At 46.2% G+C, this 25417-nt stretch overlaps 1 protein-coding gene across 8 annotated transcripts in view; it reads left to right on the forward strand.

Annotated features, from left to right (window-relative positions):
* TEX2 (testis expressed 2) overlaps positions 1 to 25417 on the forward strand; it is a 124546-nt gene that overhangs the window by 73586 nt on the left and 25543 nt on the right. For 7 of the 8 annotated variants that reach the window (XR_011383425.2, XM_051825828.3, XM_070060473.2 and 4 more), the window contains exons 3-5: positions 9106 to 9306; positions 10274 to 10613; positions 16053 to 16300. Coding sequence is in view for 7 of the 8 variants with exons in the window: in XM_051825828.3 (XP_051681788.2) it covers positions 9106 to 9306; positions 10274 to 10613; positions 16053 to 16300 (789 nt within the window). In the remaining variant the exon portion in view is untranslated. Of the gene's footprint in view, positions 1 to 1016; positions 1312 to 9105; positions 9307 to 10273; positions 10614 to 16052; positions 16301 to 25417 lie in introns of those variants that run through there. The other variant, XM_089316800.1, reaches the window with a different exon arrangement.

Genomic DNA, 25417 nt, shown 5'->3' on the forward strand with positions numbered 1-25417 from the left:
GACTTCCAATTCAGCTCCCTGCTAATGGCCTGGGAAAAGCAGCTGGAGATGGCCCAAGTGTTTGGGCCTCTGCCATCCACCTGGGCGACTTAGATGAAGCTCCTGGCTCCCGGCTCCACCTTGCCCAGAGCCAGCTGTTGTGACCAGCTTAGGAGTGAACCAGCGGATGGAAGAGCTTTCTTTTCTCTCTGTCTGTATGTCTGTCTGTAACTCTTTCAAAATAAATTCATATTTTTAAAATTTTTTATCTTTATAAGGTGAACAAATTTCATGTATTTCATATATACAGATTTAGGAGCACAGTGATACTTCTCAGCCTATCCTCTCTCCTGCCCATGCCTCAGCCTCCTTCCTCCTTCCTTTCTTATTCTTTCTTTTAATTCTTACAATGACATACTTTCAGGTTTTGTTTTGTTTTGTTTTGTTTTTGACAGGCAGAGTAGACAGTGAGAGAGAGAGAGAGAAAGGTCTTCCTTTTTCCATTGGTTCACCCCACAATGGCCGCAGCCGGCGCACCGTGCTGATCCGAAGCCAGGAGCCAGGTGCTGCTCCTGGTCTCCCATGTGGGTGCAGGGCCCAAGCACTTGGGCCATCGTCCACTGCCTTCCCGGGCCACAGCAGAGAGCTGGACAGGAAGAGGAGCGACTGGGACAGAATTCAGCGCCCTGACCAGGACTAGAACCCGGTGTGCCGGCGCTGCAGGCGGAGGATTAGCCTATTGAGCTGCGGCACCGGCCTCAGTTTATTTTATAATTAGAAGCTTAACCCTCCACTAAGTAAAGAATTCAACAAATAGTAAGAAGAAAACATTGGTCCTCAATAGTAGAGACAAGGGCTGTAAACAATAATCAAATCTCAAAATATCAGTTTCACTGATGTACATTATTTTTGTATTCTATTAGTTGCCATAGATCAGGGAAAACAATATTTTTTTAAAAAAATTGTTAAAATTATTTTCACCTGCTCTTTTCATTTTTAATGTGGCTCTTGAATGATTTAAGATTACCTGTTTTCAGGGCTGGGCTTTGTGCTTCACTTGGGATCCATGCATCCCAGATCAGAGTGTCTGCTTTCTTCAGACTGGACTACTCCAAGCTTCTGATCCAGCTTCCTGCTAATGTGCATCCTGGAAGGCATTAAATGCTTGGGTCCCTGCCACCCATGTGGGAGCCCCAAATGGAGTTCCTGATTCCTGGCTTCAACCTGGTCCAGCCCCTACTGGCGTAGGCATTTGGGGAGTGAACCAGCAAATGTTCACTCTCTGTGTTTCTCTTTCAAGTAAATAAATAAAATCTCAAAGTAATAAAATTACATATATTTTCATGACTCCTATTTATGGCTCCATTGGACAGTACCTCCCTACCTCCCTGGACAGTTCTACATTGTGTGACTTAGGAAGGACAAAATGAAAGCTATCAGAGAGAAACAATCTCCTTTTATTTCTAAGTTTTTCTTATTCATTGTCCAATTTCAGGTGTTTCAAAAGGGAAAATATCAACAGCCCACAGTACTCCGTTCCTCAGAGATCAGCCTTTTATTTGAGAAAATTCCATAATACACTGCCAGTCTTTCTCCCCCTCACCCCTGTTCTCGTCTGGTGGTGAGCCAGTAATAACTGCAGTGCTGGGAGTTTTCTCCAGAATTCCAGTACCATGTTAACTCTGCAGGCTTTCTACGTGTCTGTGATCTGACATAGCTGGAAACTAATGAGGAGTGTTTTATATATAGAGACTGTTCCAGTGACATTTGTCTCATGTCGAATTATGATCACAATTTGAAAATCATTACACCTCACGCATCTTAGCTAGGGTGTTGTGATGGGCCTGCAGACACCACACATGCTGTGCATCCTCCGGTAGCCTTTCCTCTGGGCAGACACTGTACACTTAACAGCAACAGGCCTGAAGAAGAGCAATTCCAGAATAAGGGGGTTGCAACTCTGTGGCCCAGGGCTCACAAATGGTGCTGATAGCAAGTTGCTGTTTTAACCTAAGAGTCATTCCCTGGCCCTTAGAAGTTCTTAAGCATCAGCCCCACCTTCCCTTGCTCCCTGGATTCTTCTTGGTTTTAGTAGCTCTGCAGGTAAATGCAACTTGGCTTTGACCATGGTTCCGAAGTAGCTCTGAAAAGTCAAAGCTGCTTCAAGTTCTTTATTAATCTAGTGCCTTAACAACTTTAGCCCTAGGAAACCTATTGTACATTAGACGGCATTTTCTTTTTTTAAAAGCTTTATTTATTTGAAAGAGTTACAGAGAGAGAGAGAGAGAGAGAGAGAGGAGAGACGGAGAGTGAGAGAACCTCCATCCTCCATCTGTTGGTTCCTCCCCAAATGGCTACAACGACAGGAGCTGGGCGGATCCAAAGGCAGGAGCCAGGAGCTTCTTCCCAGCCTCCAACGTGGATGCAGGGACCCAAACACTTGGGCCTTAGGCCACCTACTGCTGCTTTCCTAGGCACATTAGCAGGGAGCTGGATTGGAAGTGGAGTAGCTAGGACTCGAACTGATGCCCATGTGGGATGCTGGCATTGCAGACCGTGGCTTAACCCACTGTGCCACAGTGTTGGCTCCAAGACAGCATTTTCTGCAACCAAATTGGATAAAAAGAAAAATGTAGATTTTGTGTAAGAAGAAATTTAATGAAAATATATGTGCTTAAAAAAATGAATAGGGGGCTGGCGCTGTGGCACAGCGGGTTAATGCCCTGGCCTGAAGCGCTGGCATTCCACATGGCGCTGGTTCGAGACCTGGCTGCTCCACTTCCTATCCAGCTCTCTCCTATGGCCTGGGATAGCAGTACAAGATGGCCCAAGTCCTTGGGCCCCTGCACCCATGTGGGAGACCCAGAAGAAGCTCCTGGCTCCTGGCTTTGGATCGGTGCAGCTCTGGCCATTGTGGCCAATTGGGGAGTGAACCATCGGATGGAAGACCTCTCTCTCTCTCTCTCTCTCTCTCTCTCTCTCTCTCTCTGCCTACGCCTCCCCTCTCTCTGTGTAACTCTGACTTTCAAATAAATAAATAAATCTTTTTAAAAAAATGAATAGGGGCAGCACTGTGGTATAGTGGGTAAAGCGGCCGTCTTCCATGCTGGCATCCCATATGGGCACCAGTTCGAGTCCCGGCTGCTCCACTTCCCATCCAGCTCTCTGCTATGGCCTGAGTAAGCAGTGAAAGATAGCCCAAGTCCTTGGGCCCCTGGACCCTTTTGGGAGACCCAGAGGAAGCTCCTGGTTCCTGCTGTTGCAGCAATTTTGGGAGTGAACCAACAGATGGAAGACCTTTCTCTCTCTGCAACTCTGCCTTTCAAAAAAAAAAAAAAAGATAAATAACACTTATTTTTACAAATGCCCAACAGTAGCAGAATATATATTTTTTTCAAGTGTACATAGAATACTCACCAAAATATACCATACTCTGTACCATAAAACAAACCTTAACAAATTTAAGATAATTGAAATTGGGGGTGGTACTGTGGCATAGCGGGTAAAATAGCAATCTGCAGTGCCAGCATCCCATATGGGCATTGGTCCAAGTCCCAGCTGCTCTACTTCCAATCCAACTCCCTGCTAATGTGCCTGGGAAAGCAGAGGAAGATGGCCCAAGTCCTTGGGCCTCTGCGCCAACATGAGAGACCTGGATGTAGCTCCTGGCTCCTGGCTTTGGCCTGGCCTAGCCCTGGCCATGTGGCCATTTGGGGAGTGAACCAACGGATGGAAGACCTTTCTCTCTCTCTCATTCTGCCCTGCCCCTATCCCTACCCCTACCCCCTGCCCCTGCCTTGCCCTCTCTGTAACTCTGAATTGAAATTATGCACAGCATGTTTTGTGATCATTATGTAATTAAACTAGAAATCAGTAACAAAAAAATCAGGAAAATTCCAAATATTTGAAAAATAGACTACTTCTATGTAATTTATGGATCCAAAGATGAAGTCACAGGGAAATTATAAAATATAAAATGAAATTGAAATTACTTTCCCTTTAAAGCAGTCCTTAGAGGGAAATTATGAGCATTAAAATCTTAGAATAAATACCTAAATGAAGTACAGGTTAGCACTTGAATACTAAAAGAGCAGACATCACCACAGACCCTACAGACTTTTTTTTCCCTAAGATTTATTTATTTTATTTGAAAGAGTTAAAGAGGCAGAGGCAGAGAGAGATCTTCATCTTCTGGTTCACTCCCCAGATGGCCTCAAAGGCCAGAGCTGCACCGATCTGAAGCCAGGAACCTAGAGATTCTTCCGGGTCTCCCACATGTGCAGGGGCCCAAGGACTTGGGCCATCTTCTACTACTTTCTCAGGCCATAGCAGAGAGCTGGATCGGAAGGGGAGCAGCTGGGACTAGAACTGGCATGCATACAGGATGCTGGCACTGCAGGTGGAAGATTAACCTGCTGGGCCACATCGCCAGCCCCTTGGTTTGAAACTTTTTAAAACAAAGAAAACTCTAGGCCCAAAGAAAACTCTTGGCTTCTACCAAACCTTTAAAAAAGAAATAATATTAGGTCTATACAAATTCTTTCTGAAAGTAGAGGAGGAGGAACATTTCCCAACGCATTTTCGTGATCCTCATTAATACCAAGAGACATAGCAGAAAAACCACAGACCAGTTTCTCTCGTGGACTCAGAGGGACAAATGGACAAAATATTAGCAAATCAAATTCATCAGTGTGTGCAAAGTATTAACAGTAGTACTGTGCTGGGAAACAGGCTCTCCATGGGAAAAAACACCACCACCTGTGTTTCTCCTGTTCCCTGGTTTCTGTGGTGTAAAAATTCCCACCTGAGCAGGTGCTGTGGTGCAGCAGGTGAAGCAGAGTGCTGGTTCCCAGCTCCTTCACTTCTGATCCAGCTTCCTGTTACTACGTCCTAGGAGGCAGCAGATTTTGGCTCAGTTACCTGGACTCCTGCCACCCACATGGAAGACCCACATGACGTTCCAAGCTCTTGTAGTCTGCCCGGTCCAGGCCTGGCTGTTAGGAGCATTTGGGAAGTGAGCCAGTGAGGAGTTCTTTCTTCTCTTTCTCTATCACCCTGCCTTGCAAGTAGATGAAAATAAACAAACATTTAGGGAGAAAAGGCTTTGAAAAAATGTCCCACTAAGGCCAGTTGAAAGTTAACAATGTGAAGTCACTGAACCTGGATTTAGGAAAGAATATATGGGAAATCCTACTTAAACACATAATGACTAATGCTTCATTTATCCTGAAAATGCAGGACTAAATAGCATTTGAAAGTTGATTAAGGTAACAGCATAGTAGCAGACTAAAGAAAAAGGTAAAAAGCTTTTTTTATGAACCAGGGGCTGGTGTGTGGCATATCGGGTCAAGCTGCTGCCTGCAATGCTGGCATCCTACATGGATGCCAGTTCTAGTCCTGGCTGCTCCACTTCCAATCCAGCTCTCTGCCAATAGGCTGGAAAAACAGTAGAAAATGGCCTGAGTGCTTAGGCCCCAGCCACCCACATGTGAGACTCAGATGGAGTTCTAGGTTTGTGTCTTTGGCCTGGCCCAGGCCCAGCTATTGCAGCCGTTTGGGGAGTGAACCATTGGATGGAAGATCCTTCTCTCTCTGTAATTCTGCCTTTCAAATAAATTAATTAATCTATGAATCAAAGACTGTACTTTAAGAATGTTCTAGGGGGCCAGTGCTGTGGTGTAGTGAGCTACACCTCCACCTGTAACGCTGCTATCCCAAATGGGCACTGGTTCATGTCTTGGCTACTCCTCTTCCGATCCAGCTCTCTGCTGTGGCCCGGGAAAGTAATAGAAAATGGCCCAAGTTGCTGGCCCCTGCACCAGCGTGGGAGACCTACAGGAAGGTCCTGGTTCCTGGCTTCAGATCAGCCCAGCTCTGGCCGTTGTGGCCATTTGGGAAGTGAACCAGCAGATGGAAGACCTTTCTCTCTGTCTCTCCCTGTAACTCTACCTCTCAAATAAATAAATCTTAAAAAAGAAGAAGAAGAAGAATGTTCTACGCTTAGCCAAATATATCACAACTGATGCTCTGACAGTACATACCACTTCAGGCCCCACTGTGACTTCCACTGCTTTGTTCTCTTTTTTGCATTATTGCTCTGATCATTGCTGCTTTACAAACATCTTTGTTACACCCCATTCCTATGGCCACTGCTTGCTCATTCATTATTTTTTAATACGTGCTCTTCCTGAGTCAGTGACTCCTTGGGAGGAAGAAGAGATCCTCCCAGCTCATTCAGAAGATCTAGAGGCATATAAATCTATTTAATTGATGCATAAATGTTGTACTCCTTAGCCATGATTAAGAGGTGTGTTTGTCCATTTTACCGCCACTTCACAGTGATGGTATGTATATATATATATATATATATACGTGTGTGTGTGTGTGTGTGTGTGTGAGACTTTTTTTATTTTTGAAAGGCAGAGAGAGATCCTATCCTCTGTTCATTCCCCAAATGTCCACAACGGCTGGGCCTAGGCCAGGCCAAAACCAAGATTCTGGAACTCAGTCCAGGTCTCCCACTTGGATGGCAGGCAACCAAATGCTTGAATCATCACCTGTGGCTTCCCAGGATGTGCACTGATAGGAAGCTGGAATCAGGAGTAGATCCAGGACTCAAGCCCAGGCACTCTGATATGGGATATGAGCGTCCCAAGTGACATCTTAACTACTATGCCAAATACCCACCCTGTGATAACTGCTTTTTAAAAGATTTATTTATTTATTTGAAAGGCAGAGTTACAGAGAGGGAACAAGAGACAGAGACAGAGAGAGAGAGAGAGAGAGAGAGAGAGAGAGATCTATCTATCTTCAGTCAGCTAGCTCACTCCCCAAATGACCAAAATGGCCAGGGTTGGGCCAAGCTGAAGCCAGGAACCAGGAGCTTCATCCAGGTTTCAATGTGGGTGCAGGGACCCAAGTCCTTGGACCACCTTCTGATACTTTTACAGGGAGCTGGATTGGAAGTGGAACAGCCCAGACACAAACTGGCACCCATATGGGATGCCAGTACTCCAGGTGGTGGCCTAATATTATGCCACAATACTGTGTCCTCTGTGATAACTTTTTGATGGTTACTGTAATAGGGTTGTGGGACAATGGAAGGAAGACCTAATTTTCAGCTTTTTGAAGGGGACCACCCCTAGGTCAAGAATCCTGTCCTTCCTTTCTTTCTTTCTTCTTCTTTTTTTTTTTTTTTTTTTTTTTTTTTTTTTTTTTTTTTGTCTCCCATGGGGTGCAGGGCCCAAGCACTTGGGCCATCCTCCACTGCACTCCCGGGCCACAGCAGAGAGCTGGCCTGGAAGAGGAGCAACCGGGACAGAATCTGGCGCCCTGACCGGGACTAGAACCCGGTGTGCCGGCGCCGCTAGGCGGAGGATTAGCCTAGTGAGCCGCGGCGCCGGCCAAATCCTGTCCTTTCAAAAAATCTCTGTATCCACTCCTGACCCATTACTTGGCATACAGGGAGAGTCAGTCATGCTTTGATGAATGGATGATGAGTAAAATAGAATTCTGAGGATTCCTCAGTCTCAGAGACTTTCAGTTAAAGGCTTAAGTGGGATTCAAATACTTACCATCAATATGGCTATTCATTGAGAAGAGTAACATTCCTTACTCCAATCTAGTGGTCTGTAGCACTTCTCTGCTCATCACAGAGACATTTATAAGAGGCTGGCGTTGTGGTTGTAATGGATTAAACCGCTGCCTGCAACACTAGTATCCCATATGGGCACCGGTTCAAGTCCTGGCTGCTCCACTTCTGATCCAGCTCTCTGTTGATGCTCCTGGGGAAGCCGCGGAGGATGACACAAGTCCTTGGGCCCCTGCCACCCACGTGGGAGACCTGGAAGAAGCTCCTGGCTCCTGGCTTTGACCTGGCCAAGCCCCAGCTGTAACAGCCATTTGGGAAATGAATGAGCAAATAAGAGATACCTCTCTTTCTCTCTTATCTCTATCTCCATCTCACCCTCTCTCTCTAACCCTGCCTTTCAAATAAATAAATCTTGAAAAAAAAAAGACATTTATAAAATTAAAGGAGTAAGTGGGATGATAACAATTAAAATATCCTAGAAAACGTCCTTTAAAGAGACCTGAGCCCCTCTTCTGGGAAAGTTTTTTGGGGGAAAGTGTAAATGATAAATATTGATTACAGCTATGACCGAAGCTTTGCTGCAGTTTCATATTGTGTTAGGGTTCTGTGTTTTCTCTGTACACGTCAATATGTTTGCACTTTTTAAGACTTGGTGTGTAAGTACATTTATGTGGATTTTAGGGGAGGGAGAAAACCTACACACAATTTCATACATTTTAAGTACTATAGATCTTCAAATTTTGACATGCTGTTGATCATATGCCTGATTCTCATTCATCTGCTTTGCTGTGTATTTCCATGGGGCACATGTTATAGTGACAGAGAAATGGAAGGAGAGCTCTTCTCTGAGTCGTTGAATGGTAACAGGAAGTCAGGCAGAGAGATTTGCTTAGTTCTGTGAACAAAGACCTGCCTGTCAGCTTTTTGAAAGAAATAATCGGGGCTGGTTTTGTGGTGTAGCAGGTAAAGCTGCCACCTATGACACTGGTATCCCATGTGGATGCCGGTTCATGTTCCTGCTGCTCCACTTCTGATCCAGCCCCCTGCTAATGGCCTGGGAAGAACAGCAGAAGATGGTCCAAGTACTTGGGCCCCTGTTACCCACGTGGGAGACCTGGATGAAGCTTCTGGCTCCTGGCTTTGGCCTGACCCAGCGCTGGCTGTTGTGACCATCTGGGGAGTGAACTGGCAGATGGAAGATCTGTTTCTTTATCTGCAGCTGTGACTTTCAAATAAATAAATAATCTTTTAAAGAGAGAGAGAGAGAGAGAGAGAGAAAGAAACAATCTTTCATTTAGGATAGTGGCCATTGTCCTTCTCCCCCCAAATCCAGATGTTTAGAAAATCAAAACCATAGCAAATTATTCCTCAGTACGGCTTATCTTTCCAGCTCATCTCTGACCCTTGTCACCTGTAAGGTTGACACCATGGCTGTAGTCAAGTTTGGTTTCAGTATCCTGAATACTGTAGTGTTCATTTTCACAATTAGATTTACGCTTATTCTACTTTTGCTAACAAAGATTTTTCTTCACCAGGGATGGATGAATGAGATTTACAACTATGATCCAGAAACTTACCATGCAACTTTGACACATTCAGTGTATGTTCGACTTGAAGGTGGAACCTTAAGACTTTCCAAGCCCAATAAAAACATATCCAGGAGGGCGAGCTACAATGAAACAAAGCCAGAGGTCACCTACATCAGTCAGAAAATCTATGACCTCTCAGACAGCAAGGTGAGTCGGAGTAACTTTGGAAAGAGAGCTGCCTTAGATGAAGAACAAGCCTTTGGTGTCTTGGTTGTTTGACTGCATTTTCCACCTACAGATTGGTTTTGTTGTATGAGTGTCAGTGTGTCTTAGGGCAGTTCTTGACAAACTAAATGTTTGCAGGAATCACTGGGCCAAGTGCAGCTTTGGGTGGGACCTGAGAGAGCGTTTTTATGAGCTACCAGGTGAGACTCCTGCTGCTGCTCCGGGGGCTGCATCCTGGGGAGCAAGGGCATTGGGCACTCTGCATTTTGACTTTCAAAGTTAATTCTCTCAAACAAAAGCTTTGTGATGGGTGCCTGGGCACTAACGAAATGAAGACTCTGTCAATGTGAAAATTGTGGATATGCAAAGTAGCCATTTTTATAAAATGTTATCTACCTCTATTTTTGTAAGAAATTTAAATTATCTGTTATTCCACAAAGCTATGGGTCCTGTGTTCTTATAAGGCATCTGAAGTATCTTTAAGTTTCCCCCAAATGACAGAAGTCCTAAAAATAGTTATTGCATAAACATAATCTTAACTTGAGGTTGATACTCAGGGTTGGCTTAAATTTCCCATCTAGGTTGACCAATTCACTTTTTTTTTAATGGCTTAAAAGTTTGACCTAGGATCATTAAACTCTGTTGATATGGAAACTGAATGGATGACTGTCAACAACACATTGTTATTGTGCTACTACTGTTAGATAAAAATTACAAATATTCGTAACTCTTGCAGGATTCATGAACATCTACTTTCTCAAATGATTTTAAAGAACAAGAATAAGTTTACTACAGTTTTTACAGGCTTAGATGCGTGGTAGAAATTATTCCACACTCATCTTTTTCGTCAAGTATCCTATACAGCTTGTGTTTGTGCTCTTTGTGATGTTGATGCGTAGTGTAGCCAGTCTAATGATGTACGTACATCATCATTTCCCTTTCTCTGTAGATTCATCTTGTACCTAAAAGTTTGGCTCGGAAACGCATCTGGAATAAAAAGTACCCTATTTGCATTGAGCTGGGTCGACAAGATGACTTTATGTCAAAGGCTCAGACAGATAAGGAAACTTCTGAAGAGAAGCCACCAGCTGAGAGAGAGCTGGCAAGCGAGGACCCTAAGAAACCACCCCAGCCTCAAGAGGGAACACGAGCTGGCCAGCGAGATCAGATACTGTACCTCTTTGGGAGAACTGGCAGAGAAAAAGAGGAGTGGTTTAGGCGGTTTGTTCTGGCATCTAAGCTGAAGTCCGAACCCAAGAAGCCACCTGGTGTCTCCGGAAGTAAACCAGGTAATGACGTTTGTGTGAAACACTCATGCATATTTAAAGAGCTTGTAGGGGAAAATGAGAAGGATTGCTAGGTGAGGGGACGGAGGCCCACTCGAGTTGATTGCTCTCCACTCTAAGTGTGTTCTCATGTCTCTTTTACCCTCCAGGCTGATTACTGTGACCCTTTGAGACCAAATCCTTTCACCAATGGTGGGTCCTCTTCCAGATAGGTAGTTAGGAGCCTTGGCTAGTTCCTGGGATTATGCTCTGTTTCTATGTATTGTGACTTCTCTGAGGGAAGCGGCAACAGGGAACGCCTTTTTGTTTGTTTGTTTGTTGTAAATATTTATTTATTTATTTGAAAGTCAGAGTCACACAGAGAGAGAAGGAGAGGCAAAGAGAGAGAGAGAGGTTTTCCATCCGCTGGTTCACTCCCCAACTGGCCGCGATGGCCGGAGCTGCGCCGATCTGAAGCCAGGAGCCAGGAGCTTCTTCTGGATCTCCCATGCAGGTGCAAGGGCCCAAGGACTTGGGCCATCTTCTGCTGCTTTCCCAGGCCATAGCACAGATCTGGATTGGAAGTGGAGCAGCCAGGACTCAAACTGTCACCCATATGGGATGCCGGCACTGCAGGCGGTGGCTTTACCAACTACGCCGCAGCGCCACCCCTGGGACTCCTGGTTTTAAAGGAGACATGTGGTGCTCTTGAGCTCCTGACTCTCATCAGGTCCTGCAGCCTCCGTGCTGCTGACTACTTGGGTTCCATCCTGGTCGCCCTAGCTGATAGCCACACAGCCTCTTGGCTCAGCTCTGTCTGAGCATGGTGCTTGCTGCAGGGGAATAAACCCAGAAAGCAACAGCAGCGCCTCTCTTCTCCAGGTGCAGTGCTCATCAGACAGCACTGGCCCATGTGAGTCAGACGTTTGCAATCGCTGTGTCACAGTGAGGCTGGCCCAGGCGATGGTTAGGATGATCGCAGAGGGACAAGAGCAGCGTGGATGGAGTAGAACTTCTCATGGTGGAGCTGCTCTGGGGCTTTCCCTGCCAGGGCTTTGTGGTAGTTGTGGGGGAAGACGAGTCACGTGGGTCTTAAACACTATCCTTTGCTTCCACCCCAGCAGGTGAACTAGATCCTCACCCCACGCATTTGCTGAGTTTCCATCCTGGTCCTAGAGCTGAGATCTAAGAAGTCTCTTAGAAACAACCAAAAGCACTAAAAATCCACATATAAAGGGAGATTACTGGATATATTCATCTCCCAGTGCTGCCAGGACAAACTGCCACAAACTTGATGGCTTCAAACAACAGACAGATTTACTGTCTCACAGTCCTGGGGGCAAAGAGCCCAAAATCGAAGAATCGGCATGACCATGCTCCCTCTGCGACTTGGCATAGGATCCACCCTGCCTCTTTCTAGCCTCTGGTGGTAGCAGATCTGTGGCCTGCAAACTCTCCAGACTCCAGACTCTGCCTGGTGGTGTTTCTGTGAGACTCTTCTGCTCTTGGAAGGACCCCGATTGGATGGGATTCAAAGAACTCTGTTTCCAGTATAACCTCATTTAATGAATTCTATCTATAATGACCCTATTTCCAAATAAGGCCAAGTGTGCTAAAGGTTAGGACATCAATATATCTTTTGAAGGACACACTTAAACACTGATTAAAAGCAAATTCAAGGGGCAGGCATTGTGGTGCAACTGGTTAAGCCACCACTTAATGTTGTTGGCATCCCATTTTTGTTTGAGTCTTGACTGCTCCACTTCTGATACAACTCCCTGCTAATGCCCCTGGAAAGGGAATGGAAGATGGCTTAGGTACTTGGGCCTCTGCCATCCATGTGAGAGATCTAGATGGAATTTGTAGCTCATGTCTTTGGCCTTGCTCAGACCTGCTGTTGTGGCCATTTGGGGATTGAACCAATGGATAGAAGATCCCCTCACACACACACCTCTATTTGTCTCTCTGTCACTCTTTTATCAAATAAATCTTTAAAAAGAAAAAAAAATTGTAGTGGATCACATGCTGAGCTGTTCGGTATGGTACCAGCCTGGTGTGTCTTTTGAGCACCTGAAATGTGGCCAGATTGATAAGTGTTCCAGATGTGAGATGCACATTGGATTCCAAACTCAGTCCAGAAAAGAATGTAAAATATCTCATTGATTGTTTTTTATGTTGGTTGCATGTTAGAATCATACCATGTTAGATAAACGGGGTTAAATACTAGACAGTTGACCCTCCATAGTCACAGGCTCCCCATCCTCAGACTTAACACCCATGGGTCAAAAATAGTCTTTAAAAGTTGCCTTGCACTGAACATGGATAGACCTTTTTTCCTTGTCATTATTCCCTAAACAGCGCAGTATGACAACTGTTAACACAGCATTTACTTTGTATGAGGTCTGATGAGTACTCTAGAGATGGTTTAAAGTATACAGGAGGATGTGTGTAGCTTCTGTTCCACACCCTCCCCCTCCTTTTTAAGGATTTTTTATTTGAAAGGCAGAGAGAGACTAAGAGATCTTCCACCGGTTGGTTCACTCTCAAAGGACTGCAACAGCCAGGGCTGGGCTGGGCCATCACCAGGAGCCAGGGACTCCACCCTGGTTTCCCACATGGGTGGCAGGTGCCCAAGTACCTCGGCCATCTTCACCTGCCTTCCTTGGCACATTAGCAGGCAGCTGGATTGGGAGTAGAGAAACCGGGACTGCAACTTGAACTAGCACTCTGATGTGAGATGCCAGTATCACAAGCAGAAGCTAAACTAACTATGGCACAAGCCGACCCTGTTCCATACCCTTTAATACAAGGGACCTAAGCATCCTTGGTTGTTGGTGGCCACTAGGGGGTCCTGAAACCAGCCTCCAGGAGACCTAGGGATGATTATATATTCAAATTAATTCCAGTTGTTTTAAAGTTGCATGTGTAGCTTGCATTGTATTTCTGTTGGCAATATAAAGGTCTGCTCCACTATGCATTGAAAATCAGAATCAGGTAAACCAAGGGAGTAGGACTACCAGGAAACACTGCCTGAGGGCTCAGGGGACACTCAGTGTAGCTTTGAAAGTGACATGTTAATTATGGCTTAACCAAAATATTTGATTATTTGTAATGCATTTGTATTTTTGGAAATCCTGCCAAAAGTCCCCAGACTTGTACAAAGCACACAACAGACTTAATGATAAGCGTCAGAGATGGAGGAAAACCTTCAGTGTACTCGGGCTAAAAGCATACAGGCTGCGTTCTTACACCACTAAAAATACCTGTGTTAATCTGGGTTACCTTTAAAAGCTATGAGGTGAGATATTGTGGCAAGTTTAAGTTCCCGAAAGTACCAAGGATCAGTTGGCTAGGACCGTCCTGTTCATTAAAGCCATCTCTGAACCAGTGACTGCTTGTGGGGTGTCAGCCTTGAAAGTGAGCCTGGTGACTCCATGGCCAGGCTGTCAGGACCGAGAAGGTAGAAGACCTCCTGCCAGTGACTTGCCCCCTTCCTTCCCTCAGGGATGCTGTCACCAAAATGGTAGATTTCTCCAGCAGTCTGGATTATGCTTTTTGAAATGTGAATGCCAGAGAGGGGATCTTGTTGACGGCTGTGACTCAGGAGGCCTGGGCAGGGCTGAGAGCGCTGGTCTCCAGCAGCATTGCCTGGCTGCGGGTCAGGAGCAGCTCCAGGAGGAGCAAGAGAGCTGCGTGCTTGCAGTGTGACGGCTGCACAGGCAGGTTCTTGATGTCTTCAAGGACCTTCATCCGTGAGGTCCCCAGGGGGTGGCAGTTGCTGTGCCTTCTCCCATGCAGGGCAAGGGTGGCAGTAGCAGGAAGAGGCCACTGAGCAGGCATGGACAAGGCTCTCCTTTCTCCCCTGTGACGTGCAGAGGAGGAGGAGGGCCCCTCCACACTCGGCTGTAATGGCACTAGCTTGCTATCCTATTGCCCTGTTTATTTTTCATCGTTTCTTTTGTTTTTTTTCCTTTTTTTTTTTTTTTTGTTCACCTACAGCTAAACTCTAGATTTCATTTCCTTTTTTTTTTTTTTTAACTAATAGCATTTTTCTCTTCCAAGATCCAGTTTGGGTTACCATTTTACATCTAGTTTTCATCTATTTTTAAGTGTTTTTGGCATAACTTTAAGCCCAGCATTTAAAAATAATGCTAAATATTAAAATGGAATCAGGATAATGCATTACTAAAAAATGTTTATACCTATGCAATGTAAATCTCAAATATTGCTAGAAATTATCTGGCTAAAATTTAAAGGAAGAAATGGCTTCCCGACCTTATGTGAGGTGTGGGAGTTACAGTCAGATGGGCAGAGCATCTGAAAAGTAAAATGGTTTGATTTTATCATTAACCACTCTGCCCTTGCTTGATCTTGCTGCTGTGAGCTGGTCTCCTCACCCTCATTTCCTACTCCTCTGCCCATGTCCTCTGTGCGGACTTCATGGAGCCCCTCGCTGGGCTCGTACTGTGCCCTGCCACTGCTTTTTCTCTACTTGCTGTTCCCTCTGCCTAGAGTGCTCGTCCCCACCTGAGCCAGGAAAAATGTCAACTATCCCTTGGAGGTGGAGCCCAGCTGGCACGGCTGTGAAAGTGCCGGAGCAGTCCTCTCTCAGCTCTCCTGCGCAGAGGTCGTCACCTCCCTCTCTGTGTCCTGCAAGTCCCCTGGCTGTGCAGGGGAAAAAAGCAGTCACTTTTTACAGAAGATGGCGGTCATCTGTGTAGTTATCTGAGTTCAAGGGCAGGCGTTATGTCTTGTTTTTAGTGCAGAACTCATCTAGAGAAAGTGTGTGATAAATACTTTGTTGAAGGCATGATGACGTTTTGGAAATTGCCATGAGCTGTAGATGGAAATTAATTGCCTCTCTGCCCATCTTCCATTTGGCCTGATAGCACTCCTAAGTCCACCATGACTTGGGGCATGTTAGTTCTATACCTGACACTCCAGGGAGAAAGCTGGCGTTGTGGTGCGGTGGGTTAAGTCACAACCTGCGACGTCAGCATCCAACATCAGAGTGCTAGTTCAAGTCCTGGCTGCTTTGCTTCTGATCCAGCTCTGGACTAATGCACCTGAGAAGGCAGTGGAAGATGGGCCACTGCCACCCTAACTGGCTTCAGTCTGAGCCAGTCCTGGCCGTTGTGGCCGTTTGGGGAATGAACCAGTGGATTAAAGATCTCTGTCACTCTGCCCTTCTAACAGTATAGCTACCTACTGGATATATTTCATTGCTCCCATTTCTCTGAATTACCTTGGAGAGGAATAAAAACTGTTTAAAGAAAAAAAAATAGATCACCCACTTCACTTAGAACTGAAGTTGTTTTTCAGAGTAATTACCTTGTAGATGTTTGATAGCATTTTAGTTGCCTTTCTACTTAATGCACTGAGCGGTATCTGTGTTTCTGCGTTTGGTGGACTTTGAGGCCATTTTCTTCGTTTGTGTTAACGGCCGTCCCTTCTCTGCTCCAGGACTTCTGCCCGCACACAGCAGACACAGCAGCCCCTCCGGGCACCTGACGCACAGCCGCAGCAGCAGCAAGGGCAGCATGGAGGAGATCCTGTCACAGCCCAAGCAGAAGGAGCTGGTGGGCAGTGTGCGGCAGAAGATGCTACTTGACTACAGCGTGTACATGAGCAGATGTGTCCCCCAGGAAAACCGCAGCCCCCACAGGAGCCCCGTGCAGAGTGCGGAGAGCAGCCCCACGGCCGGGAAAAAGGTGAAGTTGCCTGCCTGAGCAGGCTCCCTGTGCTCTCATTGTGCTCATTTCTTCCGCACACACGCTTTAGGTCCATGGTTTGTGCCAAGCCCTGCTCTAGGCACAGTGATGAGCAAGCTAGAGAAAGACCTTGTCCTCAGGGGGCTTGCACTCTAGTCAAGGAGAGCAAGAAATGAGCATCAGGTGGTGCTAAGAATTAAAATAAAGCCAGGTGAGGAAGGGTGGAAAGTGGCCAGAGCTACTGTTTTAGAAGGGTGACCAGGGAGGGCCTGTTGGAGGAGGTGACCTTTCATCAGAGATCTGAAGCACAGGAGGGGAGCATGCCAGGTTGGGGGACCAGCAGGCACAGGGCTCTGCAGCGGGAATGCAGTTGGCATATTCAAGGAACAGCAGTGAGGCCGGTGTGGCTAGACAGTGAGCAAGGGCCAGGGACGGAGGCAGGGAGCCTGGGGAGTGGGCAGGGCCTTGTTGGATCCATCCCAAGGAGGGTGGGAGGCCCTGGGAGGGTTTTGACCAAGGAGCAACATTTTAAGTCTAAAAAGATCAGTGGCTCTTGGTGGAGCATTGGCTGTTGGAGCTAGAGAGGTGAGAGGCGACTATTGCAGAGGAGGCTGGGCTGAGAGGCAGATGGGAACGGCAGGTGGGGAGGGTGACCAAGTGGGCATTTGGGGGGTGAACCAGCAAGTGGGAGACCTTACTTTCATTCTCTGTCTTCCAGATTAAATAAATAAGACAGTTTTAAATTAAAGAAAGAAGTACCCAGTTTATTGCTAGTGAGCCCCTCCCCCTCACATTCCCTCCCCCCCCCCCCCCGGGCTGTCAGCTGTCTGGACTCTGATCAGGCTCAGAAATATCAGGAAGAAAATATTTCTCTAACCTAAGAAGATTGTCTAGAAAAATGCTTGCTTTCTGAAAGATTTTCTTAAATTACAAACCAAACCAAAGCAAACCCTGTTTGTTTGGGAGCATTGTTTCCTCAGCACATGTGGCATCACGTGGTCACTGGGTTTGCTGTTGTCACTACCCAGCCCTCCCGCCCAGCGTCGTCAGGGTTCTGTAGTCCACGTCTCTTTCCAGCTGCTTGGTACTTCCCCTGGAAGAACCCCAACCATTTTTCCTTCTTCTAAATCTTATGAAAATCTCTTAAAACTATTATACTTCTCGATCCCATTAAGGGGAACACGCAGAACAATTTCATCTTTTTGTAAAAATTTAAAGACTGAGTACAACATTGGAAACCGCCTGCGGATTTTCTCTCCTGTCATGCGCTGGGGTTGCTTGTGTCCATTGCAGTCGGCTTTGCCTTGAGCCTCTGTCCCCATCTCCCACCTCACCCTTGTTAGTTTTGTGGCTGATGTCTGCTACAAGTGGAGATCACTGGATTGCAGGGGGCTGGGCTGTGGTATCCACTTGGCCTGCCAGAAGGATGTGGGGACTATACCCTGGCTCTTGGGGTCATCTAGTAATTGAGGTTGTATAAGATTGAGATTGAATAAGATGCAGATGCTTGTCTGCAGTTCTCTATGGCCCAGTAACAAGCAGCCCCCGAAGTGGAGTCTTCCAACGGCAATGTTTATTTTCCTTACAAATGTTGAGCTGGGCAAGGTTTGCAGGTGAAAGCATCTCACTGCTGCTTGCAGGCTCACCTGGGGGCTGGAGGGTCTGTTTCCAGAAGATTGGCTCACCTGGAGGGCAAGTAGATGCCCAGTGCGGCTCGAGCGAGGCTGGGGCTGAAGGGCGGGGCCTGCATTCCTTCCCATGTGGCCCGGCCTTCTTCCAGCACAGTGACTGAATTCTAAGGGCACCGGTCGCGAGGGAAAGTGCCAGGCAGAAGCTCTGCTGTCTTTTGTGACCTAGTAGAAGTAAAGTGCTACTTCCGTCCTCCTGTGTGAGTCGGGAAGTCAGACAAGGCGCCCAGGGTTCAAGGAGGGAAGCATGGATTCCACCTCTTCTGAGGGAGCAGCAGATTCCTAGAAACACACGTGGGTTGGGGACTATCACTGCACCATTGTTTTGGAAAATAAGATCTGCTATGATGTAGCTATGCTACTTTTGTTACTTTCCATGCTTTCTTTTACGAATCAATGGAGATGATTCTTTATTGATTTCTTATTTAATTTATGATTTTTTGTGAATGAAGGACTTTCTCTCACCCATCCTTTTTTTTGTGTGTGTGTATGTGAAACATTAACATGGTTCCAGAGCTGTCCAAAGGCATCTTCAGAAAAGATTCATTTCCCCTGCCCTATTCCTTCTGTCATCCCCTGCCATTCCTTTTCACTCCTGTAATGGATCAATTTCCTTAGTCTCTGATTTATCCTTTCTGTATTTTTTCCATATTTATTATTTCCCTTTCCATCTTACCCAGTAGGTAGCACACTATATTCTTTTTTTCTCCTTAGATTTATTTAATTGAGAGGCTGAGTTATAGACAGAGAGAGGGAGAGACAGAGAGAAAGGCCTTCCATCTGCTGGTTCATTCCCAAATGGTCCCAAAGGCTGGAGCTGAGCCAATCCAAAGCCAGGAGCCAGGAGCTTCTTCCAGGTCTCCCACACAGGTGCAGGGGCCCAAGCATTTGGGCCATCTGCTGCTTTCCCAGGCCATAACAGAGAGCTGGATCAGAAGAGGAGCAGCCAAGACACGAACTGGTGCCCTTATGGGGTGCCGGTGCCTCAGGCAGAGGCTTAACCTACTACACCACAGCACTGGCCACTGTGGTATTCTTTTGTAGTCAGCCTCTCTCCTATGTGGGCATATGAGTTGTTTGCAGTATATTTTATAATATCTTCATTTTTTAAATTTTCATTTTATTAGAAAAGCAGAAATAGAGACAGCAGTCTTCTATCTGCTGGTTCACTCCCAATTTAGCCAGGGCTGGTCCAGGCTGAAGCAAGGAGCCTGAACTCCATCTGGGTCTACCATATGGGTGACAGGGACCCGAGTACTTGAACCATTATCTTTGATCTCCAGAGTGCACATTAGCAGGAACCTGGATCAGAAGCAGTGTAGCCAAAACTCAAGCCAGGCACTCTGATATGGGATGCAAGCATCTCAAACAGCAACTTAACTGCTACACCAAACACATGTTCTGTTTGCAATATTTCGTAATTACAAGCCGTGCTGCAGCGACTACCTTGATAAGGGTGTATTGTTGTGCGGTTCTGGGCAAGTCTTTAGCATGAAGTCTTGGAAGTGTGGTTGGTCATTAGTGCTCATCCCTGCTGCCGAAGGAAGGTTATTTGTTGGGGTCTTTATTGCCTCTGATAACTGAGTCCAAGAGCTACTCAAAGGAGTGAAGGACACAGAGGAACCTTTGGTGTCTCTTCAGGTACACCATCATGTCCTCAAGTGTTGGCCACCACCCAGATGCCTGCCTAGGGTCACTTGTCCCTCCTGTTTCATAGAAGGGCTTGAGACAGCACCAGCCTTTGCAACCACCTCTCCCCGGCCCCCACCCTGCCCACATCCTGCTGTGGCCTCTCATGGGCCATGATCAAAGCATCTTGCCCTGAGGGCTGCAGGGTCTGATGGCCACATCCACATATTTTGCCTCCTTTCTCTCATGCCCATTGCTAAACAAGTTAGACCACTGGTTAGGGGGTAAATGAGGCGTTCTTCAGTCACCAGTGCTCAGGATCCAAACTGGTGTTAAAAACACCTAGTGATATGACTAGTAAGTATATACTAAGTTTGAATTAAATATTAAATAATTAGGGTCGGTGCTGTGGCGCAGCGGGTTAACACCTTGGCCTGAAGCACTGGCATCCCATATGGGTGCCGGTTCGAGACCCGGCTGCTCCACTTGCTATCCAGCTCTCTCCTACAGCCTGGAAAGGCGTAGAGGATGGCCCAGGCCCTTGGGCCCCTGCACCAGCGTGGGAGCCTAGGAGGAAGCTCCTGTCTCCTGGCTGCAGATCGGCGCAGCTCTGGCCATTGCAGCCAATTGGGAAGTGAACCATCGGATGGAAGACCTCTCGCTCGCTCACTCGCTCGCTCTCTCTCTGTAACTCTGACTTTCAAATAAATAAATAAATATTTTAAAAAATATTAAATAATTAAATAAATGCTAAGACATTATTGGCAGTTATGTTTCTCATGTGATTAAAAATATATTCAGGGGATTCTGCATATTGAAATAACATTGGAGATATGTATATTTTAAAAGATCTGTTTGTTTATTTGAAAGGTAGAATTACAGAAGGGGAAAAGAGGGCGAGCGAGAGAGATCAGTCTTCCATCTGCTAGTTCATTCCCCAAATGGCTGATAGTCAGGAGCCCAGAACTCCATCCGGGTCTCCCAACTGGGTGACAGAGAGCCCAAGCACTTGGGCCATCCTCCATTGCTTTCCCAAGTGCATTAGCAGGGAGCTGGATCGAAAGTGAAGTGACCAGGACTCAAACCAGCACTCATGGGATGCCTCCATCCAGGCAGTGGCTTAACATACTGCTGCACCACACGTCAGCTCCTAGCTTTGGAGATACTTAGCTTAAAATCTGAATGAAGAAAAAATCATCTTTGGGGTTAGGGGAAGACATGGTTTTCTGAATGTTCAATATTTGGTTTGGGAAAGGAATTTATACAGTAACTAAGGAAATTGCACACACGTATATATATGTGTGTGTGTATATATATGTATATGTACATATGTATATGTGTGTGTGTCTGCTCAAATAATTTTTAAAGGGTATTTTTCTATAATAAAAATGATATACTGCCACAACTTGGTAAACCTTGAGGCCGGAACCGTGGTTCAGTAGGCTAACCCTCTGCCTGCGGTGCCGGCACTCCAGGTTCTAGTCTTGGTTGGGGCGCCGGTTCTGTCCCCGTTGCTCCTCTTCCAGTCCAGCTCTCTGCTGTGGCCCAGGAAGGCAGTGGAGGATGGCCCAAGTGCTTGGGCCCTGCACCCCTGTGGGAGACCAGGAGGAAGCACCTGGCTCCTGGCTTCAGATCAGCGCAACGCCGGCCGTGACAGCCATTTGTGGGGTGAACCAATGAAAGGAAGACCTTTCTTTCTGTCTCTGTCTCTGTCTCTGTCTCTAACTCTGCTTGTCAAAAAGAAAAAAAAAGAAAAAAAGAAAAAAAAAAACCTTGAAAACATGCGAAGGAAAAGAAGTCGGTCACAAAAAAAAAATTATTGCATTTAAATGAAATATCTGGAGAAGTCCAGTCTGTAGAGATACAACTTGCTGTTTCCTGTGGTTTGCTGGGAGTGGAAGAGGGTGGAGTGACTGCTAATGGGTTCGGAGTGAACTTGATGGTGATGATAGCTGCCCAACTCTGTGAACATCCAAAAAATACACTGAATTGGTTTTTTTTAAATGTATTATTTTGTGTAGTAAAACACACATAACCTAAATTTTACTGTGTTATTTATAAATGTACAGTTTAGAATAAATATATATATAATGTATTCACCACCACTGTTCTTTTTATCTTACAAAAACTGAAACTGTAACCATTAAACATTAACTTCCTATTTTTCCTTCCTCCCAAGCCCTGGCAACCACCATCCTGCAGTCTTTCTGTATCATTTTGACTTCCAAGTACCTGATGTTGGTGGACTCATACAGCATTTGTCCTCTGTGGCTGATTTCTCTCACTTAGCATAATATCCCCAAAACTCATCCATGTTATAGGATGTCAGAATTTCCTTCCTTTAAAATTTTTCTTTATTTGAGAGGCAGACAGACAAACAGACAAAGAGATTTTCCACCTACTGGCTCACTCCCCAGATGCCCACAGCTGCTGGAGTTGGGCTGAGGCCAGGCTAGAGCTAGAGCCTGCTTTTGTGAATATGCTGTTATGAACATGAGCATACGTGTACCTCTTAGAGACCCTGCTTTCACTGCTTTTGGGAATTACCCATAAGTGGAATTGCTGCATTGTGTGGTAATTGTACTCTTTAAATCAGTGAATTATATGGTCTGCACTATACCTTAAAAGAGAGACAAAAGCATGTACCTAGATCCAATTTTGTTTTGAAAGACTAAGGGAAAATGTAAAGGTATCTTTTAAGTGACTGTACTTTGATAGTGGGATCATGGATGTTTTCCACAATGAATATGCATATTGCTATAATTAGAGGAAGCCAGCTATCAGTGTGAGGGCAGGGTCCTGGACTGGGTCTTCTGTGGGGCCATGATGTCTCTGCAACACCATGACCTGTCTGTGTGGTAAGCTCTCTTTATAGCAAACAAGCTGAGCTGGCCTATACATTATTGGTAATAAGAAAAGTTGCATCACAAAATTGAGTAAATCCACTTCATTGTAATTTTAGGTGTTAATAGTTTTGATGCCTTGCTTCAGCTTTGGACATTGAACTCTCCACATTTGTATTTGGGAACTATCTTTGCAGAGTTACCATTTCTAAATGTACGTGTATAGTTGAAATAGTGAAATGAATATTCTTCCCACGTTTCTTCTTGCAGCCCGATGGCAGTATTAGGCAGTGTGTGCACATTTGTTCTTTAAGCTCTGAAATTTTTATGATGTTCCTTGGAAATGAGTTCTCGTAGCCTGTTGAATCCAGATTTCAGCGTCAAGCTTCTTTGATGCATTGTGAGTGTTCTGCTGCCCTTGGATTTTCCTTTGTTCCCACTGAGTCTATGAAGGGAAGCCTGCATTCGAAACAGGAACTATTGAAAAGAAAAAAAACCAACCTGCTTGTCAGTTATTTCAGAAATTTGTTTACCACATCATATGCCATTGGCGTGGATATAACATTGTGAAATATCTTTTGTTTCTTGCTATTTTGTGTTAAATCTGTTTCTGTGAATGACTAGGGTTGTAAACAAAGGGTAATAAAGGGTGGATTGTCCCTCTTGAGAAGGGAAAAAAGTAATCCCGTCTCTTCTGTAGCCTGCAAATCTAAGCGAGAGGTTGTGCCCTCTGTGGGCAGCAACTTAGTACTGGCCCAGTGGCCCCTGGGCTCTGTCCTTGCATGGGTGCTGACTCAGGATTCTGCATAGATAGCCTGGTGCGACTCGATGCAGTGGCCTTGGCAGAGTTGGACCAGGTAGGTATACTTCTTGGGGAGGAATGGAGATGTTCAGGCAGAGAGAAAAGTGATTCAAATAAACACAGACACCTTATGGTGTGACAGGTGCAGACTTCCACGCACTCAGACCTGGTGGTGGAAGATGTCTTGGGTCATGTCAAGATGATTCCAGCATAGGAAAGTCTGGCAGAGCACGCCGCTGCCACTTGAAAGCAGCCCTTGTCTTCTGACACCATATGACATAAGGGTTTAGTTTTTTGTTTTTGTTTTTTTTTAAAGTGAGACTCTCAGGACTAGTGTTGTGGTGTAGTGAATAAAGCTGTCGCCTGTGATGCCAGCATCCCATATGGGCACTGGTTCGAGTCTTAGCACTTCCTATCCAGCTCCCTGCTATTGGTATGAGAAAAGCAGCAGAAGATGGCCTGAGTGCTTGGGCCCCTGCCATCCACTTGGGAGACCCAGATGGAGTTCCTGTCTCCTGGCTTCAGCCTGGCACAGCCCTGGCTTTTGCAGACATTTAGGGAGTGAACCAGCAAATGGAAGATTGCTGTCTCTCTGTTCCTTCCACACATACACATGCCATAACTCTGCCTTTCAAATAAATAAGTTAATCTTTGAAAAAATGAAAACAGAGGCCAGTGCTGTGGCATAGAGGGTAAAGCCGCCACCTGCAGTTCAAGTCCCAGCTACTCCACTTCTGATCCAGCTCCCTGCTAATGTGCCTGGGAAAGCAGTGGAAGATGGTCCAAGTTCTTGGGCCTCTGCACCCATGTGGGAGACCTGGAAAAAGGTCTTGGCTCCTGACTTCGGATTAGCCCAGCTCTGGCCATTGTGGCCATTTGGGGAGTGAACCAGTGGAAGGAAAATCTCTCTCTCTGCCTCTGCCTCTCTGTAACTGTGTCTTCAAATAAATAACAAATCTTTAAAAACAAACAAACAAACAAACAAAAACACCCAGACTTAAAGGGCTCCTAGGATGTAAACTATCCCCCAACCTGCAGTCACATATGACTACAAACTGTAAGTGAGCCCCGGACCCCAGTGAGAGAGACAGCACTTGGGACACGTGGACAGCTGGCCACTGAGAGTCTGGGAGGTTTGTGCCCATACTGTGTTGCTTCCTGGGCCAGCCCCTCAGAACTCCAGGCTTCTGAGCAGGTCACTTGCTACTCTGTGCCATTGCCCTTGGGTTTCTCATGGGCAGTCATAGCTGCACAAGGTGCCTGTGTGCAGTGCCACTGGCCTAGGCACTCAGCCATGATGTGGGCACAGTCACAGCTGCCCAGAATGGGTAGTACAAGAACAAGATGCAAAGGTGTTAAGAGAGTAAGGTGTGTGATCACGCATGTGAGATGGGGTGTGTTTACAGACACCACTGAGGGAGGGGAGATGGTAAACAATCAGAGATTTCTGCATTTCTAGATATTTTTTTTTGACAGGCAGAGTTAGACAGTGAGAGAGACAGAGAGAAAGGTCTTCCTTCCGTTGGTTCACCCCCCAAATGGCCGTTATGGCCGGTGCGCTGCGCCGATCAGAAGTCAGGAGCCAGGTGCTTCCTCCTGGTCTCCCATGGGGTGCAGGGCCCAAGCACTTGGGCCATCCTCCACTGCACTCCTGGGCCACAGCAGAGAGCTGGACTGGAAGAGGAGCAACCGGGACAGAACCAGCGCCCCAACCGGGACTAGAACCTGGAGTGCTAGTGCCACAGGCAGAGGATTAGCCTAGTGAGCTGCGGCGCCGGCCTAGATTTTTTTGATCTTTGCCTTCTAAAACTGTCCATTTCAGTAAGACTGTAATCTAGTTAGAAACTTCCAGATAGGCAAATGTGACACCAGTGGGCCAGTTACGTCCTCCCGCCCCCAGAGCACACAGGACTGGGCAGGCAGAGAATGGGAGAACAAGGCTGTGAGTCAGGTTGCACTCATGAACTTGTGACCTCTCATCCCTCAAGTGGAATCAAGTTCCCATCTTTCGGGGTATTGCAAAACATGGCAGGCAGCCTGAGGAACAGGCTGGCATGTGGTGGACAGCAGTGGTAACCACAGTCACCATGCTGCTGTGTTACTGAGTTCTAAGCCATCACCCACACCTACTGCTCAGACCTCACAAATCATCCTC

The sequence above is a fragment of the Oryctolagus cuniculus genome, chromosome 17 (genome assembly GCF_051225735.1).
Source record: "Oryctolagus cuniculus isolate XC-2025 breed Fujian yellow rabbit chromosome 17, ASM5122573v1, whole genome shotgun sequence".
Taxonomy (NCBI): Eukaryota; Metazoa; Chordata; class Mammalia; order Lagomorpha; family Leporidae; genus Oryctolagus; species Oryctolagus cuniculus.